The 21,240-nt window shown below is 44.2% G+C and overlaps 1 protein-coding gene across 1 annotated transcript in view; it reads left to right on the top strand.

Moving 5' to 3' along the window:
* KCNQ3 (potassium voltage-gated channel subfamily Q member 3) overlaps positions 1–21,240 on the top strand; it is a 360,844-nt gene that overhangs the window by 286,003 nt on the left and 53,601 nt on the right. Inside the window, exons 2-4 of the mRNA XM_008001559.3 lie at positions 14,258–14,348; positions 16,052–16,178; positions 19,797–19,969. Coding sequence (XP_007999750.2) covers positions 14,258–14,348; positions 16,052–16,178; positions 19,797–19,969 — 391 coding nt within the window. The remainder of the gene's footprint in view (positions 1–14,257; positions 14,349–16,051; positions 16,179–19,796; positions 19,970–21,240) is intronic.

Below are 21,240 nucleotides of genomic sequence, written 5' to 3'. Positions count from 1 at the left end.
TAAAGAAGCCTCCATAAAACCTGTATATTCCCCTATTTTATTCCTCTAATCATTTTAAATGCTCCATTATCTAACTCAACAGGGGAGTTTTTAAGATTAGGTCCTCTATATTTAAGTTTTAAATTTTTTTTCTGTACAATATTAGACATGTTACATGTCCTCAGGTGGTGCTGTGTGAATTAAATTGCCCTTGTCTCATAGTTTAGATCAGGAGTTGGCAAACTTGTTCTTAATGAGTAAAGTAGTAAATATTATAAGCTTTGTAGGCCAGACCATCTCTGTTGCGACTGCTCAGGTCTTCTGCTCCATCACAAAAGCAACCATAGACAATAATTAAACAAATGCAGTGGCATAAGAAAAATTTATTTACAAAAATGAGCAGAATGCCATAGTTTGCTAACACCTGGGTTAGGTGGTCAAAACCTACCTCTCTCTTATACATTTGTGGATTTATAGATGGATAGGGATATGATATCGATATAAACATACATATGGACCTAGAAATAGATATAGATTTATCTGTGTTATTTATAGGTATGATTTTCTTTCCCCCTTTCCAGAATATGGAAGTTTTTAAAGACAGTTTATTTTTGTTCCTACATGTATTAAGTCAATTTTGGAGTATTTTCTATGATTATATGATAAGAAGGAACAAGGTAAAAAAACTAGCTTTTGATAAGTGCCCACTGTGTACTAGAATTTTTAGGCACTTTTACACATTTATACTTTTTTCTTTTTTTTGGAGACAGAGTCTTGCTCTGTCACCCAGGCTGGAGTGCAGTGGCATGATCTCGGCTTACTCCAACCTCAGCTTTCCAGGTTCAAGTGATTCTCCTACCTCAGCCTCCCGAGTAGCTGAGATTACAGGTGCCTGCCACCACACCTGGCTAATTTTTGTATTTTTAGTAGAGACAGTGTTTCATCATATTGGCCAGGCTGGTGTCAAACTCCTGACCTCAGGTCATCCACCCACACAGGCCTCCCAAAGTGCTGGGATTACGAGCATGAGCCACCACACCTCACCCACATTTACACTTTAAATGATACTCTTTTAATCCATTTGATTATCCCACGAGGTAGATTTAGAGGAAACTTTTTATTCCACAGTTAATAGGAATCAATAAAAACCTACTTAAGGGGAGCCTATTGAAAACGAGAACCGATACTTCATACCAAGAGGAAAGACAAAAATGCCATATTAGTACTTTGTCTTTAAAAAACTATTAAAACACAAAAATGTGTTTATTGTGTCTCACACTTAACAAAAATTTAGGTTATAATTGCAACTGTGCTCTAATTTTTAGAATGAACAAAGACTTAATCAGGTATTAATTGAGGGATATGTTCTTAATACCAAATTATATATTACAGTGTGACTTTACGTTTTATTTTTGCAACATTTAGGGGTAGGATTAGATGAAGTTTGGGGCACAGAGCAAGACTCCGTCTCAAAAAAAAAAAAAAAAATCCTTTAAAGTATCAATTGATTTTTTTTAAATTTTTCTTGCAAGATTATCACTTGTCAGTGGCCCTGCTATATTTAAAACAGCTTTCCATCATCATTTCTATCAAGTTTGTGAAAGCCTGCACCTTTTGTAAACTTTGCCTTTTTGCTTTGCAAGTGGTTCATGTTGTACTACTGAATGGTGTATCTGATGGTGAGGCAGAGACTGACCTGCAAAGTCATGATGTGCCCAAGGTATAGGTTGCTGTGATATTGTCAAGGATGTTTGCATAGAAATTTCATTAGGGTAGTGCCTTTGGTTATAAAGGTTTTTGCTGTCCTGTAAAATCTCTTAACTAAGAAGACTGACATGAGGAATATTAAGATAATAGAGATACCTTAATTTTGTTTTGGTTTTGGTTTTGGTTTTGTTTTTTTGACATGAAGTCCAGTTTTGTCGCTCAAGCTGGAGTGCATTGGCACGATCTCGGCTCACTGCAACCTCTGCCTCCTGGATCCAAGCTATTCTCCTGCCTCAGCCTCCCTAGCAGCTGGGATTACAGGCACCCGCCACTGTGCCCAGCTAATTTTTGTATTTATAATAGAGATGAGGTTTCACTGTGTTGGCCAGGGTGGTCTCGAACTCCTGACCTCTTGATCCACCCACCTCAGCCTCCCAAAGTGCTGGGATTACAGGCATGAGCCACTGTGCTCGGCCGTTACTCCTGTTTTGTAGATAGGAAATTGAGCTTTGGAAAAATAAACCTGCCAAAGATCATCATGTTGCTAAGTGGTGAGCTAAGGTTCAGATCCTGACAAACTGGTATTAGTTATCTATTCCTGCCATAAAACTTAGCTGAACACAACACACATTTATTATCTCACACTTTCTGTGGATCAGGAGTCCAATCATAGCTTACCTGGGTCTACTCTTCAGAGTCCCTCACAAAGGCTACAGTTATTGTTGGACCAGTGCTGGGGGCTCATCCGAAGGCTCAACTGAGGAAGGATTCTCTTCCAAGCTTTCTTTTGCAGTTGTTGACCAGGGGCCACATCTAGCTCTATACTACATGGGCTTCTCTAGCACAGCAGCTTCAAAGCCAGCAAGAGAGACAGTCTACTTGCAAGACAGAAGTTGAAATTGTTTGTAACCTGATCACAGAATTGACACCCTTTATTGTAGTCTATTGACTGGAAACAAGGCACAGGTCCCAGCCAACTTTAAGCAGAGGGAATTACCTAAGAATGTGATGAGCAGAAGGCAATGATCACTGAGAACCATTTTAGGGTGTACTTGCCACAAATAGACTCTGAAATATTTGTTCTTTTCCTTTTTGGCACCAGCTTTTGCGGGAAACATGACAGGTACTTGCAACATGAAGATGCCTAAAGTGTAACCTCACATCACTTTGTAGTACCTATTACCCTGGCGTGAAACTTTTGGATGTTTAATAAAATGCTTTGCTAGTGATGAGACCTCAGCCCACAAGAGAAGGCAAATACTTCAGTCCCTAGCATGCCTGATACATAGAAGACATGCCACAAATGACAAATTAAATGTCACCAGATTGACCTTAGCATCCCAGGATATATCAGAAACATGGTTTGTCCTGGAGAAAAAAAGGGAAAACATCTGGAGATAGACTGTTTCTCTCTGCTTGCTTGGCCCAGATTCCCACTGTGCCTGCCCACTCAGTGTGGCCAGAGGATCATGTGGACTTGGAAGTTCCTAGCTAATGGCTTGTCTCTAGCCTACAGGGGGAAAGGAATGTAACTTGCCAGAGCTTGACTAGCATTGCTTTTATATGCAAGTGTCAAATGAGAACAGGGATAGAGAGAAGGTGTTGGAGACAGTGTTAATGGGGCTGTTGTATATTTTAGCTGATGACAGTGTTAGTGTGGAGGAGGACATAGGCATGGAACAGAGCTTCTTGGCCTGGTGAAGGCTGAGAACCCTATCCTAGGCAGAAGCCTCCACTGCAACCCCCACCCACCCAAATATGGCATGTGTAGAGCAGGTTGGATGAATCTGGGAATACTGACAAAAAGGAGATCTTCAGAAATAGACAAATGGTTACTCAGACTGGAATCGATGGGGCAAGGGACAGTGTGTGAGGGAACTGAGACATCATCTTGCTAGGGGTTCTACAAATTTTTAGTTGATTTCCTCATTCTACATAAAGGAATCCCAGGTCTCATAAATTGGCCAAAAAAAAAAAAAAAAAAAAAAAATTCCACGAACCATGGTGGGACACAGTTATTGGCCTGACCATCTAAACTAAAATTCACTCTTGCAATAGCTAACACGTATCAGCCCTGTGTGCTGTGCCAAGCACAACACTATGTAGTCTGCGAGCATTTATTTTCACAACATCCCTGAATTAGGAGCTATTTTCATCCCTATTTACAGATGAGGAAACAATCCCTTAGGTGCTAAGTGGCAAAGCTGAGGTCTGAACTCAAGTCTATTTATCTTTGAAAGCCTTTCCAGACCCTCCCACCAGGGTTATTGGCTGAAAGGCTGAACCTATGATAACAGACCTGACAGACCTTGGGGACCATCTGCTTTAATTCCTTCATTTCACAGATGTAGGCACTGAAATCTGAGGAGAGGAAAGAACTTCTCCAGGCTCCTAGTGAGTAAACAGCAGAACTGGAAATAGATCTGAGATGTGTAGTTTCTTCAGTCAATCCTTTGGGTTGGGCACTGTGATCCCAAGAGGAAAATTGTAGCATCTCTGCTTCCCCAGATTGGCCTACAAGAGAATACAGTGGCACGGGTGCAAGCACAATGTGATGTGCTCTGTTCATCATTGAATGCCCAGGGTCTAGAATGGTAAGTGCATGTCAAGGAATGGGTGGATTCTGTGAGGGGATAAGAATAAAATCCTATGGGAATACACAAAAGCATTTTTCTAATGTTGACTGGTGAACAAGAGAGGATGAACAATTAGCTCCTAGGGGACAATGGACTGTCTATTCCTAACTCTTGGAATGCAATGAATGGTCAGTAAATATTTCATTGAATAAATGAATTAATAGAGGAGGTGACATTTGAACTGAGCCTTAAAGAGTAGAAAGGAGGAGTCATTTGGATGAGGGAGAGGAAACATATGATGGAGAAGAACCAAATTTTGAAAGGCCTGCCACATTTTGATGAAACTGTAAGTTTGATGTGACCGGAGGGAGAAAGAATGAAGAAGTAAGCTTAGGAAAGAAAACTGATATATTTTGGATATCTATTAGGTGCATATTAGGTATGCACATGTTTATAATTGTAATGTCTTCTTAATGGATTGACCCTTTCATCAGTAGATAATGTCCTCTTTTGTATCTTGTAACAATTTTTGTCTTCAAGTCCATTTTAAAGTCTAATATTACTATAGCCACCCCAGCTCTATTTTGGCTCCTGTTTGCGAGGAAAAGCATTTTCTATCTTTTCACTGTCAACCTATTTGTGTCTCTGGATCTAAAGTGAATCTCTCATAGACAGCATATAGTTGACTCATGCTATTTATCCTCTTTCATGGCATGATCTGATTTGGAAGAAGCTGGTTTACCTTTCTAAAGAGTTGGAACTTTACCCTTTAATGGATATGAGGAGTCCACAGCTGTATTTAGACAGGGATTCGGCATAATAAATGTCCTCGCATAGAAAAATGGTACTGGAAGGCACGTACAGATGAGTACATGGTGAAGGACACAATCTTCCAGGCATGTACAGATGAGTACATGGTGAAGGGCACAATCTTCCAGGCATGTACAGATGAGTACATGGTGAAGGGCACAATCTTCCAGTACCCTCTCCTGTACTCTCTTCTCCTCACCGACAGCTCTTGCTGCCTCTTTCCAGCTCAGAGGGCTAAGTAGCACTGAAGGCCCCCTAAGGGGACATGTGGCTATCTGCCATTGCCTGGCTCAGCTGTGTCAATTTGTTGACCCTGAAATGCAGCCTCACAACATGGGTGTTTATTTGCCTCCCGTGCTCTTCTATTAAATAGTTGTGAGTTTGCAACTTTTAAGATAGTATTAAGAGATGGAATCGTTTTAAATGACTTCAGAATTATTCCTCGCACTTTTTTATGTGTTGTATAAAATTCTGACATTTGACAGCATGGTTTATAGTGCCTAACACTTCATAGGTAAATAAGCACAAGACATATTTGGAGAGAGAAAAAGTATAAATGTTAAATGAAGAAAAACAGTGGTCAACTCTCGAAAGAGAAGGTGAACACATCGGTTTTGTTTTAATTCCCTGAATGACCCTGGTCATTCAGCCTTCTGCCCTGATGTTGGTGGGGTTTGGTTGTAATCAGGTAAAAGAATAGCACAAATGTCCATAAAGATTCACTCTTTGATTTACCAGAGATAAAGTAGAAAGTGGCACAGTGGAGGATGCAGCAGGCTGAGAGTTGGGAGACCAGAATCCTCTTTCTAGCTCTGCAGGGAGCTGCTTTGTAGCCATAAGCAAATCACTCAGAACTCTGATATAGAAATTTCCTTTCTGTTAGATGAAAGAGTAATAGGTCCTTCTTGAAGTTTCCTGAAATTTCCAGCTAATCACATTTTTGGAAGAGCTTGGCATGAGTCAAATCAGGAAGAGGAAGATTTAGAAAAACGATTTTAGCTCTGTCTTATGTTCTCATGTCTGGGTTCCAAGGCAATGGCAAATGGTTGGTCTTTTCCTGCACCTGTGACAGACATCACGAATCAATAATGGCATTTCCCCCCAGTTAACTTGGCTGCAATCTGGATTCTTTTCAACACCCATTCCTGGCAGACTTAACCAATCCATCCTAGTGGGTTTTCAAGATAAAAATGATTTGTCAACCCAGTTCTTAGTGGGTGGAACAGTTCTCATTAGGAGATGACCCAAACATCCTTTTTGGGGCTGACTTATAGAAAATAAACCCCTGGCGCACAGTGGGTGCTTTACATCTGAGGCTTTTCAATTGAGGGTCAGTGGGATCCTCATGCAGTCTGAGGTCTGTCACTGCCTTTTAAGGTTATGTCTCCTGCTTAAGATCAAAGATCAGTAATGGTTGCCAAGGATTAGGACAGGTGCAGCTAACTATGATGTAGTAATGCCTCTCTTTTAGACAATTCAATTCTGCCTTCATCTAGCTAGGAAAAATGTTTCTACACATCGCTCTTCAAGGCAGACAGGCAAGGATTCTAAGAAAGGGAGTCTAGTGCTACCTTCTAGGACATTTTGAGGGCTACAGATGCTCTGAACGCTGTCCATGAACAGCTGTAATTAGAGCAGGAGCCAGCAGGGGTTTCTGGGAGCTATCTGGAATGTTACTAATATTTTTTCTGCCAAATCTCAGACTCCAGAGGAAGAGAAGGGAAGACATTGACTTATCCCAGCTGAACTGAGAACAACAGGCCAGGCTGCCTTCCCTGCTCTCCCTCTGGCTCTGACCACACCTCATTCTCTGCAGATTCTCTTCCAAGGCCCCATTGGTCTCAGCACAGTATCTGACTCCTCACTCCCTTTGTGTCCCTCCTGCCTGAGCTTGGAGGCTGAGTTCCCCATCTGTAAAATGGGGATACAAATAAAATGATAATCCCCTTCCTCACAGTGTTGCTCTCAGGAGTAAAAGAGAAAATGATGCACGAAAAAATTCCTGCATCAATGTTTTCACTGTGTTTGTCTCACTGTGAATGAAGCCTGTGAGGGGATGTTTGGCTGGAAAGCTTGCCTCTTACTTCCAGCAGGCTCAGCTTTGGAGCCTATAAATGGATGCCAGATATGAGTGAGAAGAGGCGGCAGGGATTTCCTGGTACCACTGTGGTCATCCCTCACATCTGCATCTGCAAAAGCCCTCCTTGCCTGCTGCCTGACAGAGGTTAGGTATCCAGTGGGCTTGGACAGCACGCATTAGTTCCTGTCCCGAGGCCCCTGCATTTGACGCTTTAGAGCCACGTGCAGCTACAAAGTAGGCTTCCTTGTGTCAGTTCCCTTTTGCCCTCCCCAACCTGGGCTTGGATGGAAGATGGCCAAGGGTGAGGAAAGAATACGGAGGGTGGAAGCATGGAGGTGATGGAAACTGATTTAAGGGCATATTCGCAACTGTTGACCTTGACTGGCATCGTTTGCAAAGACAGCCTGGATGCTTCAGACAGAAGGCTGCTATTGGCCCTCCCCAAGACTCCTGGCCACAAACCCTTGCTCACTCCTGCAGGGTGTAGAAGGGAGACAGAAGTGGTGGGCAAGGCACAGAGGAAGGAAGAACAAGAGAGGAGAGGAGCAGTGGAGGAAAGGATGCAGGAGAAGGAGAGGAAAATAACTCAGGAATGCCGGGGCAGTAAGAGAAGAGCAGAGGAAAGGAAACAGTCAAGACTATAGAGAAAGACCAGGTGCTGTGGCTCATGCCTGTAATCCCAGCACTTTCCAAGGCCGAGTTGTGTGGATCACCCGTGGTCAGGAGTTCGAGACCAGCCTGACCAAAATGGTGAAACCTCGGCTTTACTAAAAATACAAAAAAATTAGCCGGGTGTGGTGGTGCATGCCTGTAATCCCAGCTCTTTGGTAGACTGAGGCAGAAGAATCGCTTGAACCCGGAAGGCAGAGGTTGTAGTGAGCGGAGATTGCGCCACTGCACTCCAGCCTGGGTGACAAAGCGAGATTCCATCTCAAAAACAAAAAACAAAACAAAACAACAACAACAACAAAAACCACCAGACTATAGAGAAGGAAACTGAAGTGACAAAGGACAGAAGAAAAGGAAGAACAGGAATAATTGGTGAGAGTGGAGAGACAGGAAACCAAAACAGGAAGAGAAGCAGAAAACCAGGAAGAAAGCAGCTGGGGGCGGCTCTCACGTCAAGACCCCGAGGAGCATGTCTAGCCCCACGTTCAGCGCCACGTCGTTGTCCATCAGTGGGACTGATAATGTGGTCTCCGTCCGAAATCAAGTTCATATGTTAAGGGTAAATTGAAATATGCAAGAAACTAAGGAGTGCTTCCTCTTCGCAGGTTAAGGAGGGTTTCCTTGATGCTTTTAGCTGTGTAGATTAATGATTGTCCTCCTGTCTTAGAAAGAGGGTTCCTGAAGTTGCTGGTGAGGCGTGAGAAGCGAGAGACTACTTCGGGCCTCTGCTGCCCCCTCCTGGCCAAAGCGTGGCTCCGCAGGCTCCCTGCGGATGGGAACTCGACTGAAACTGCATTTTGGTGGTTGGCGAAGGAGGAATTATCCCTTCTCCTTGCTCTAAAATCAGACTACGAGAGCTGAAAGAGAGTTAGATATTCAGCCCCGACCTTTCCCCTAAGCCTTAAATTTAGATTTCCATCGGCCAGATGGAGATTTCCACTTGGACCTCAAGTGCAGCAGGACCGCAAGTAGCTTCTTATCTTCACGGTGCTGCTGGCCCCGCTGCACAGCTTCTTGATGTCTGCGAACAGCACAGTGTGCTCTTTCTTCCCACCCCAAGACCTTACGAGTGCTCCTCTTGCTCGATCTTTATATCCCATTAGTCACAACTCCTGCCAAGACCACAGAAAGATGGGACCCTTGTCATCTCTCCAGCGCACCCTCCTCCTCTCTGGTCAGCTCAAATACACACACATATATGTGTGTGTATATATATATACACACACATATATGTGTATATATATACACACACATATATGTGTATATATATACACACACATATCCATCTTTCTACATATATCTATCTATCTGTATATATATCCATCCATATATTCCATATATATATAGAGAGAGAGATACATATATATGTATGTGTGTGGATAGATAGGTAGATAGATCTTCTAGGCTGGGCACAGAAGCTCATGTCTCTGATGCCCGTGCTTTAAGAAGCTAAAGAAGGAGAATCTTTTGAGTCTAGACTTTCAAGACCAGCCTGGGAAGCATAAGGAGACCCCATCTCTATAAAAACAAAATTAACCATGGGTGGTGGTGCATACCTGTCCCCGCTACTTGGGAGGCTGAGATGGGAGGATCACTTGAGCCCAGGAGTTAGAAGTTACAGTGAGCTGTGATCACGCCACTGCCTTCCCACCTGGGTGACAGAGTGCAACCATGTATCTTTAAAAAAAATTATCTTCTGCAGAATAAAGCTCAAACTATACATTTGATCTACAAAATCTTCCATATCATGCTCCCAGCCTGTCTCTCCAAGTTCACCTTATGTCCCTTGCCTTTAATTTCAACAACCAAGGCCATTGCCAATTACTGAAATTGTTTGTATTCATTCTCTAAACATATATTGGTTCTTAATAAGTGTCAGGTTTGAGCTATTCACTGAGATACAGAGAGGAACAAGACATAGTCTCTGCCCTCTGGGAGTAGAGTCTAATAGAGCAAATGCACACATGCAGCCCAGACCTCCTTTGGGTTACCCAGCTGTATAAAAGTGAGATGCATTCGGTGCAGATTCCCATTCAACACGGTATTCGTTTTCTATTGCTGCATAAAAAAATTGCCTCTAACTTAGTGGCTTACAACAATTTTTTAATCTCAGGTTCATGAAGAGTCTGGGCATGGCTTAACTGGGTCTTCTGCTGAGCTTCTCATGAAGTAGCAGTCATGGAATTGACTGGGGTATGTTCTTCTCTGGAGCTTGTGAGAGGACTCCCCAATATCCCATGATTGTTGATCCTTGCAGTTCCAGAACAGGTCCCACTTTCATGCTCGTCATCAGCCAGGGGATGTTCTCAAGTCCAAGAACCCCACAGTTCCTTGCCATATAGCTCTCACTGGCCTTTCAAAACAGCAGCTCACATCAAGAGCAGCAGGAGAATCTCTAGCCCCAGAGTCTCATATAATGTAACATAATCACAGGCATGACTATCCAGTTGCCTTTGCCATATTTTTTTAAAAAAGTACACAAAGTAGTGACATCCTATCTCTTTTGGCATATTCTATTGTTAGAAGCAAGTCACAGGTTCTTCTTGCACTCAGAAAAGACAATTATGCAACTACCTGACTCATTGGAGATTACTTTAGGGCATGCCCACCATACACACAACTTGAACCTTTCACGATAGATAGATAGATAGATAGATAGATAGATAGATAGATAGACAGACAGACAGACAGATAGATGTCTCCGAAGTACAGGGAGCTGTGTAAAATCTCAGAGTCCAGCTAAGGACTCCTTTTCCTGCCAAATTAATTCAGCTGTAGGACACCAACCTGTCTCCTTTCCCCATGCGCTGATCCAGCCATGGGTTCCAGCACCAGGATTGATGCCAACTAAAAACAAACTCATTTACGAGGCTGTGGTTGATGACTTGCATTGTTGGACCAAGAACTTAAAATTTTAAATAATCTTGTTCTTAAAAATCCTTTAGCATGTGACTAGATCATATCCTCTTCTTTTTTTTTTTTTTTTTTTTTTTTTTTTTTTGTCATTTTTGGCCCTCAACACCAATCCCCATCTCTAATTTTTGGATAATTTTTTTTTTGAGATGGAGTTTTTGCTCTCATTGCCCAGGCTGGAGTGCAGTAGCACGATCTCGGCTCACCACAACCTCTGCCTCCCAGGTTCAAGCAATTCTCCTGCCTCAGCCACCCGAGTAGCTGGGATATGGGCATGCACCACCACACCTGGCTAATTTTGTATTTTTAGTAGAGATGGGATTTCTCCATGGTGGTTAGGCTGGTCTCGAACTCCCGACCTCAGGCGATCCATCTGCTTCAGCCTCCCAAAGTGCTGGGATTACAGGCATGAGCCACCGTGCCCAGCCGTTTTTGGTTAATTTTTATTGCTAAGTAGTTTAGCAGTATCATGTTTTTAGGGTTGCAACTTTTACCTCAATCGGATCAATAAAGTATTTCCCCAGGCAAAGGCAGTTCCTTCCCGTAAAGCAGTCTATTTTCAGGTGTTGAGACAGTGTGTTTTATTTAGCACATGATGTACTCAAACAGTTAGTTACATGATGATAGCGGCTTGTGGTCCATGCTGGAGTAGAAATGAATCAGGGTGCTCTGGGATCCCAGGGATGAGATCACACAAGGGAGCCTGTAGAGAACTGCTGGGGTCAGGGAAGGCTCTAGAGGCAAGGCATGACTGGCGCTGCCAAGACATTAGCAGGTTAATGATGGGGATATGGCAAAAGTGGGCAGGGGAGAGGACCACCAAGACAGAAGGCACATGGGCTCAGATAATTTGAGGAAGTTCTGTCATTCCTATGACCAGTCTGGGTGTGGGGAAGCAGCAGGAGATGACAAGGCTGTGAGGAGGGCAAGGCTAGATCACAAAAGACCCACATCCCTTGTTAAGAAAAATCAAATCTGGTTCTTTGTCCATGAACTTTTGTACCTCCTGCACACGTACATGTTGTTCATGAGGCCTAGGGGTCCAGACTCAAGGTCAACACATAAAATGGAGAATGTCCTGGATAAACTTGGACATATGGTCAACTGCAGCATAGCTTTGAATTTCCTTCTCACCTCTTCATTACAGCACCTCCAGGATGCTCCTAAAGCATGTGAACACTTGGGTCATAACCTCAACCACATTCTCCAGTAATTATTTGTCCTGTTTTCCACATTGAATTAAGGAGTGCTTGCATAATAAGGAGTAGGTTTTATTCATGTTTGTATCCTTAAAACCAGTACTATGTCTGGGACAAAAGAGGCACCAAATAAATTGGTATTAAATTGCAATAAAATGATGGTTAAGTCTTACTGAAGGCTAACTTTTCCAGGCACCTGACATGGATTACATCATTGAATAATGGAGGATATGGACATTTAATTGGATTCATTTTACACAGAAGGAAACCATGATTCAGAAATGTTTTGTATTTTGTCTAAGAACACACAGGTCATAAGAGAAAGAAAATTATTGTAAGCAAGGTCTTCTCTACAGAGCCTATGAATGAATAAAATAAGGTCTTGAGTGAATGATAATGTGGACTTGCAGAATCTTCTGAGAGTGATTAAGTTCCCTGCCCCCTGACTGGCCAATGATGAGCATGTTTCTATGAGAGCACCATGATCCTCAACAATTGACTTAACAATATCCCACATCAATTATTTCCTGAAGTCCTCAGAATCATGGTATGGTGAGCTCTAGGTAGATTCAATATTCTCTTTCCCCAATGACTGGGATCTGCCAAGTCAATGAGCTGCTCAAAATCACATAAAAAGCACCAGAGCTTCCTTTTAAGCCCATGTTTTTGGACTCCAAGCTTTGTGGTGGTCATTTTACTGACAACATAGTTACCCTGATGGTAGTGATTCTTTGTGATGAATTTCTTCATCTCTAAAACAGGAATGGTCATATCTAACTTTGCAGGTTGTAGTAACAGTTACTGATGTTGTTACCATCATCAGCACCACCATCAGCAACATCATCACCACTACCAGCACCACTGTCATCATAACCATCACCATCACTACCACCATCATCACCACCACCACCACTACCTCTACCATCATCATCATCAACTGTGAAGATTTGGGGCTTAGGGGAGGCAGATATCAAACATGGGTCAAAGTCGAATTTCACATGAAATGGCCAAACACAGGAAGGAGTTGGGGATCTTGTTTGGGTTCGTGGGCATGATTGGAGATACAAAGATCCAGGTCTGAAGATCAGGAGATTTATTTATCAGAAAATATGATCAGGATCACTAAGGGTCAGGGCAGAACTTGGTCCCAGCCAAGGTCAGAAGGAGACATTTCCATCCTCCTTACATCATGGTCCTTATGGTCACACCATGAGACAACTTTCTGTGTATCTGGACTGTGAGCTCATGAGGACAGATCCAGCTCATTCATCATTGAATTCCAGCTCTGTATGCTCAGTGTCTGCCATTTAAATATTGAATGAATGAATGAACAAAAGCCAAGAAAGCATGGGTAGAACCTAAGTAGAGCAGAAAACCAGAGTACCTGGAGTAGGAGAGCCTAGAGTATGTAGTACCAGGCTTCACCCATAAACCCTAGCTTGTAAATTCCCTATTGGACACCAGGGAACCTGGTACTGACAACTAAGCCAAAGACTCTCCACCAAGAGGGAGAACCATTTTCCTTGGTGAAACAATGAAACATGTACTCTCTGTCTCCCTCTCTCTCTCTCTCTCTCTCTCACACACACACACACACACGCACACGCACACCTCTCACAGAGCTTATAAAGATAATCTTGAAGAATTGTAGTTCGCTCCTGCCTGAGCCTGGGCATGAACCAGGTGACCTCTCCGTGAATTTTAAAGGACCAGCATTCTGAATCCTTCAGTGTAGTAGTTCCTCTTCTTTCTAGCATTTCGAAAACAATTCCAAAGTTCCCGAATTGAAAGAGATTCTTTCCTTTTGTATCAATTGACTGTAAAAATGAACAATATTCATACTTGGTGACAGAAGCCTTTGCTGAATTTTTCAATCTTTGGAATAAATTTGTGTTTTCTTCATTCTAAGAAAACATTTTCGTACATTTTTAAATCAGTCCCATGTGTGTAGAACACATTATAAATTAATTCATATTCTTACTGACTTGTGAAAAGTTGTCTTGACTTTTGGAATTTCAGCAATGTCCTCCAGTTTGGAACCAGATGATCTGGTTTAAATTATAACTAGCTGATTCTACTAACTAGCTGGTTAAGTAAAAGTATGCACATTGGTCAACTTCTCTCACCTTGTTTTGTCTAACTGGGATGATTGCTTCTGCCTGCCTTGCAGGTTTGTCATGAAGATTGAATGGGATAGCACGTAAAGCACATGTCAATGTCCAGTGGAAGTTGCAGCTTCATCCCGGAAGACACCTTTCCCCATCTTAGCCTCAAAGCAAGCGTGACTCAAAGGTTCCTTAGTCTCTTTCTTTCTTCCCCTCTAGGTTCCTGATTGTCCTTGGGTGCTTGATTCTGGCTGTCCTGACCACATTCAAGGAGTATGAGACTGTCTCAGGAGACTGGCTTCTATTACTGGTAAGATTGCATTCTGGGGTAAATGCTTCTGGTTGGGCTTCCACAGTGATGAAAAGGAGGTTGCCCTTGGGTACACTCCTCCCTGACTGGTTGCAGCTTCCAGTCAAGTCCAGGCCCAAGGAAAAGCAAAGCCTCCCTTTGGGCACTCCACCATGGGCACATGTGGAGTGATGAATGGCATTCCTGGTAAAGATTTGCTATTCCACATTAGTGAGATTGGGAAATAAAGTCAAAGCAAAAACCAGTGCATGTTATTAAATTATAAAATACAGCTTCCCAATCCTCTAAAAGTTAACACAAAGGTATGTTTCACTCTAAAACCTGTCTCTTTTTCTTCCTGGTATCCCACAATCTAAACTCCAAGGATCTCTCATTCTCTTCAAGGCCAGGTGCAGAATTCCATTTATACCTAAAACCTCTAAATCTCCCCTCCTGGGGCCCCCATTTGTTTTCACTCTCTGTCCTCCATCAGGTGGTGTCATGGAAACAGAGTAGGGTTAGAATTCTTGGGCAAGTCAGCTAATGTACCCCTGACTCTGTTTGCTCAAGTCCTTGCCCAAAATATATAAGGTCAGGTGAGCAGCAAATGCAGACATAGGCTGGGCCCAGCCTCAGTGCCTTGTTGAGAGGAGGCTCTAGCGAGGGTTTGCTGCTTCTGTAGCCGCAGGACAGCACTGGTCAACTGGCCCCTTGAATGACCACACCCTTGCATGACTCGGAATCAGCCCTGCCTCTTCAGGGCAATGCCGACTGCATGGGGTGAGGCTCCATCCTGCACACAGGGCAGTCGTGTGGTCCCTAGTTAGAGCTTTTAAAATAGTGGAGACTTCTTCTCACACTGGGCAAGCCGTCAAGGCACCAGAGTCAGCACTTCCTTCTGAGAGCAGGGGTTTGCAACGGCATGACCCAGAGCTGAGACCTCAGTGTGGAATTCCTTGGAAAGCACCCAACTCCAGGAACTAGGCTCCGAGGATTGTTGTCAAGCAGCAGTGCCTTAGGGGGCCCAGGGAGGTCACAAAAGAGAGAGAGGCAGAGGTGTTGGTGTCTGATTATCAAGGGAGTTGCAGAAGGAAAGGGAGACCCTGTGTCCTGGAAAGTGCTTAAGCTCCTGGGCGCTGCTGCCTAGTTACTTGAGCCTGAGATCCCTTCTTCTCCACTTCATAGCCTTGAAAAACTTGTTTAACTACTCTGTGCCCTGGTTTCTCAAAATGTAAGATGAGAATAATATTATCAAACACTTTGGGGGCTGTCTGGCCCAGGGGCCGGGCTTAATAACCATTAGCCACAATTAGCAATGCCAGGGTACAGGCACTGGGTGGAATTAATAGATTGTGTTCGCTGATATCTCTCTTTTCAACCCCACTGCACTTCTTGGGGGCTTTTCATTCATTAAAGGGACTTTTAAAAGGATTTATTGGAAGAAAAGCATAGAAAAAAGAACAAGCAATCACTGTGCCAGGTTTAGCAGCATTAAGGACAGTTAGCACATCACAATGAAGACGGGAGGCCTCCGAACTGAATGGCGATGATGGACCTGTTCTCCCCATTCACCTTCCCCACCCCCATCCCCAGCCATCCATGCCAACCAGACAACCAGCAACAACACAGAAATGGAGTTCTTCAGAACTTCCGAATAGAAATCACTAGCTCCCGACAAGTGGGTCCTGGTTAATCAGTGCCTCTCCATGTGCTCTTCCATGCAGGAGACATTTGCTATTTTCATCTTTGGAGCTGAGTTTGCTTTGAGGATCTGGGCTGCTGGGTGTTGCTGCCGATACAAAGGCTGGCGGGGCCGACTGAAGTTTGCCAGGAAGCCCCTGTGCATGTTGGGTAAGTCCTGACCCTGAGCCTCCCAGCCTCCTCAGTTCTTTTCTTTTGGGGCATTGTTTCTCTGAGAAAAGTTTAAGCAGCTATTCTGGGAAATCACGCGGCACTGTGGAGGCCAGCCCAGCCCCGACACTGCCTGGATGAGAAGGGACAGTGTCAACCTTCCGGGTCCTCAAGTTCCTCCTCCTGTGACTGGTCCTCATAAGGACTGCACAGGGCAGGGATTCTTAATTGGCGGCGAAGGGTGTCACTCTTGGCGATTGGGTTGTGGAACAGCAAGCAGGTTGCAGTCCCTGGACTAGTAGCACCCCCAGTCACGGTGACAATCAAAGTTCTCCACAGATTTCCAGACGGGTTGGGATGGAAGCTGTAGGCGTGACACCATGACTGGCTGAGAATCTACTTCTACAGCAACACATTATGTCCATTGTACAGAAATAGAAACAGAGGATCACAGAGCTGAGTCATTTTTCAGTCATGCAGGAAAGAGCGGATTCTGTCCTAACACCCAGGTGTGGTCCTGCTTCTTAATCCAATGGTTGCTTTGAGTGGTGTCACTGGAATCCTTCCATTTGTGTGCAGGTAGTTTGATAGTAGAGAAGGTGGAAGCTCTCACCAGCCTACTGGTTCAGTGTGGGCTAAAATCCGTGGATTCACAGGACAAAATCTCCTTGAGTGATGGATAGGAGTCTTGGAGCTTCAAATCCATGGGAAGGTTGGAATTACAGGATCATAGTGTCAGGGATGAAAGGACCTCCAAAGGCATTTAGTCCAACTTACCATCGTGTCTGATGCTCCAGTCCCCAGCAGCAGCTGTTAAGTGGTCACCTGGGCCCTGCTTGCGTGCCCCTAGTCACAAGGTGCCCACCACTTATCCAGGCATTTATCTTATTTTAACTCCTCTGACACTCTTCAGGTATTTGAGTCTAGACATTTTATTCCTCCTCTCCACTCCAGAAGAGTCTTCTTTTACCAAGGAACAATGTTATCAGTGGCTTCCACTTACCTTACATCATGCATTCTCAGCATCGTACTCCCTCTCCTCTGAGCATGCTACTCATTCTTCACTTTACTTTTGAAAAGTCATTCCCAGGACTGAACACAGTCGTTCGGGGATGGACAGCCAGTTCAGAGAAGAGCTGGACCATATCCTTCGTCCCAGGTGCCAGGCTTCTCTCCATGCAGCCTGGAGTTGCATTGTTTTGCCTACTCCCAGCTGAAGTCTCTGCCCTATTCCCATCTACTGCTAAGGTTGGACTTATGAGGATTTGGGGTTTTTCTCAGCATTTTGAATGTATGGGAGGTATGTGAGTGAGCGAGTGTGTGTGTGTGTGTGTGTGTGTGCAATGTTGGAGGACTTTTTTGATGATTTTTTTCATATTTCTTCTCTCTTCCTTTGCCCTCTTTCAGTATCTAATCCCCACTTTTCTTTCTTTCCTCTCTCCTTTTCCTCCTTCCAAGCTTTTTGCAAGTGCAATACAATTAAGCAGACTTATTTTTCTTCCTTGGCGTGACCGATCCGAGGCTGACCAGAAGTTCTGAGTATGTGGGTGGTAGCTTTATGATGGACTGTGCCCACATTCAAAGGGACTCCTTCCCAGTTTGAGAACATCCCAACAGATGGAGCCCAGACCCCTGCAGGACAGGTGCATCCCCCATGGGGCAATATCCACTATTTTAAGATCAGTTGCGGTCACAGAACTCCAGGTCCCCCTCCACCCTCCCTGGGGAGATGAGGCTGGGCCTCAGTATCACATGGTCCTTGCTTAGTGTTGCCATGTTTTCCAGTGTACTCACATCCACTTCTTCCATAATGTGGCCCTATGGGAAATGTTGTCTTTCTCTGTTTTAGAGAAGAATATGGTTATCACGCCCATGAACATGATAACCTTCATGCTCAAGGCAGTCTCAGACCCTGCCATTTTGAGTAAAAATGGTTCAGAAATGCCTCATGGAGCGTCTTAGACCATAGTGTTTACTACACATCTTGGCGTTCTTTTTGTTTTCTCTACAAGCATTATAGATGGACAGTTTTGCACAGATAATCTGAGAAGCCTGGCAAATGATGCAGATGTATCAGTATCCAGAGGTTTGACCCCTAGGTTTTTCCAAAGGTCACGTATACCTGGAGGACACTTTAACAAGGTAGGAAAGACATCAGCTTTTTGGCAAATGTGACTTGATATGAGTTGAGGAGGTTATTCCAAGCTGAGAGACCAGAACACACAAAGATATGGAGATATGTGCTCAATGAACTACAAAGGCTTCTGGCAGATCCCCAGGAGCCAGATCATAGAGGGCTTTGCAGAGCTTGGACTTTTCCCAGTGGACAAATATTTCTTTAAGTGTATTTCCTGGAACCCTTGGAGCCCTTGCAAAAAAGTAGTTCTGTGGTCAAAATATTTTGGGAAAGACTGTACTTCACTTGTATAATTGAGAACCACAGTGTATATCTGCAGATTAAAGACTCTGTGAAGCCCTGCAAACCCCATAAATATGTACAATTATTATGTTTAAATAAAAAAAAGTAATGACACTGAAAATAAATAACACTAATAATTTTTTTAAACCAACTTAATGGAGTTTTTCCCCAAATTTACTTGGCCATGTGGTCCTTTATACTTGGTAACTGTCTGCAGGAAAGTAGGGTGATAATTGATAAGGGAATTGACTACAACAAGGACATAGAAAAGAGATCAGTTCCTCCCTCTTCCATACTAGATGATTTGATGTCAAGAGCCTACTTAACCATCTCAAGTGTCTCGTCCCCTTGTTCCATCTCTGAAATGTCTGTAGTGGACATATTCATGCCATCTCCTGTTACCAGCATCCCACGTCATGGCTGAGCCTATCTTCTTTCCACAATCTACCCCAAGGCCTTCTCTCAAGCTTAGGGAGATCACTGGGCCAGTGTAGCTCACATGTGTAGGGGCGTTGACAATGCTATGGATGACCCTCAACCAGCAGGAGGCAAGAAACAGATGTCCCAGCCTTCCGTTTTTCAGATGGATAATCTTGGGAAGTCTGTCTACAACTCAAAGGACTCAACAGTGACCTTGATAACACCCCCTTACATTGTGTGCATGTGTGTTTTTTTTTTACATTCTCTCTCTTTCTGCCATCACTTCTACTTCCTAAGATCATCTTCCAGTAAGTTACTTAAACCCAAGTTCCTACCTCAGGTGATGCTTTTAGGAGAAACACAAATGGAAACAGTGTCTGAGTGTCAGGCGTCACCTCCATAGACTGAGCAGTTGCAGATCTCCTCTGGGGGCCCCAGAGCGAATCTCAAGGACCACACTGCGCGGGGCCTTGGTGAATTGCTGCTCTGCAGCCAGCATTAAAGTGCGGTAGGCCTATTTCCAATCCCAACCCAACTACTTCTGGCCAGGTGGCCTTGGAAAGGCACTCAGGCTCAGAGCTTCAGCTTCCTCATCAGTCACGAGGGAATAATCTCACTTACCATGTGTGGTTGGTGGCAAGATTCAACAGCAATGCTCAGATTGTCCCACTGCTTGGCACATGCTGATCTGCCAGCAAACAACACCTATGATGTTGCCAGTGCTTTCGCTTGACCTTCCTTTCCCTCTTCCCTCCCACTCTGTCTGTCCTCTCTCCCAGACATCTTTGTGCTGATTGCCTCTGTGCCAGTGGTTGCTGTGGGAAACCAAGGCAATGTTCTGGCCACCTCCCTGCGAAGCCTGCGCTTCCTGCAGATCCTGCGCATGCTGCGGATGGACCGGAGAGGCGGCACCTGGAAGCTTCTGGGCTCGGCCATCTGTGCCCACAGCAAAGTAAGTGTGATGGAGAAGCTACAAGACCACATGGGTTTCCCACCCACCTGTGCCCTTCCATGGCATCCCTTCCTTTACAGTGTCCCCAGAAGGCAGTCATTCTGCCACCCTTGATGATAACAACAAAGAGCAAGAGGAGGAGGAGGAACAGGAAGCGACAGGGCTGGGGTGGGGGCATGAGCAGGTGTGGTGCAGGGAGCAGGAACAGGTGGAGCTGAGCTTAGGTATCGGCTCCACCATATGCAAATGACTTTGGCCAACTTGCTCAGCCCTCTTTGGCCCTCAGTTTTCTCACTTTTAAAATAGGGATGATAATGCCTATTCCTTCAGAGTTTTGAGAGGATGGAATGAGCTCATTCAACGCCACATGCAGCGGGAGAAAAAGGCTTGGGAATCACACAGGCTGGTTTGAATCTGAACTCTGCCTCTGTGACGCTGAGAATTTTTTGTGCCTCGGTTTCTGCATTTATAAAGTTAGGATAATAATGCACTGACCTCATAGGGTTAGATGAAGATGAAATGATATGTGAAGAGCACTTAGAAGGTACCCAGCTCATAGAGATTGTCCAATTGCAAGCGTTATATAAAGCCCAAAGCACAGTGCCTACAACTTAGTGCTTGACAAGGACTAGCTCACCTCATGAATCAGGCACTATTGCCACCCCATTACACTGATAAGGAAGAAAACACAGAAAGAGGAAGTACCTGCTCAAGGTCACATAGTGGGACACAAACCATAACAGTCCACTTCTAGGGTCTGTGTCCAGTGGTTTCCTGCTGGCTATGGTGGTGCTCACCTCTCCCAAGTAGATCAGAATCCAGGAGGGGTGGAACTCAGTCCATTCCTTTTCCAGAGCCCCATGTGGTTGAGCAGGTATGGAACCCAAGCAGCCACAATCCAGTTCATTTGGATTCATGGTACTGCCTGTGTTTCTTTCCTATTCTTAGCCCAGGTCTTTGGTAGCACTTTGTTTTAATCTAGCTGCTTTAACTGGATTCTGGAGGAATGAAGAAAAACCCCTGTGTCTCAGCTCAGGCAGAAAAAAAATCCCGAGAGGAGAAATCAGAAGGAGAAATCCCTGGGATGGATGTTCTTTGGGGGTACAAAGCCAAGCTTACCTTGCTTCCCAAGAGAGTATCTTTTTGCACCCACCATGGCAGGCATAATAGATGCTGTTGTTGTCCCACCTAGGTCCCTTTTAATAGGAGCCCTGTGACCATTTCCTCAATGATTACATGCAAATGTGTCACTAACACTGAAATCCCTTTCT

Source organism: Chlorocebus sabaeus, chromosome 8 (genome assembly GCF_047675955.1).
Source record: "Chlorocebus sabaeus isolate Y175 chromosome 8, mChlSab1.0.hap1, whole genome shotgun sequence".
NCBI lineage: Eukaryota > Metazoa > Chordata > Mammalia > Primates > Cercopithecidae > Chlorocebus > Chlorocebus sabaeus.
This window is presented reverse-complemented; position numbering and strand designations above follow the sequence as displayed.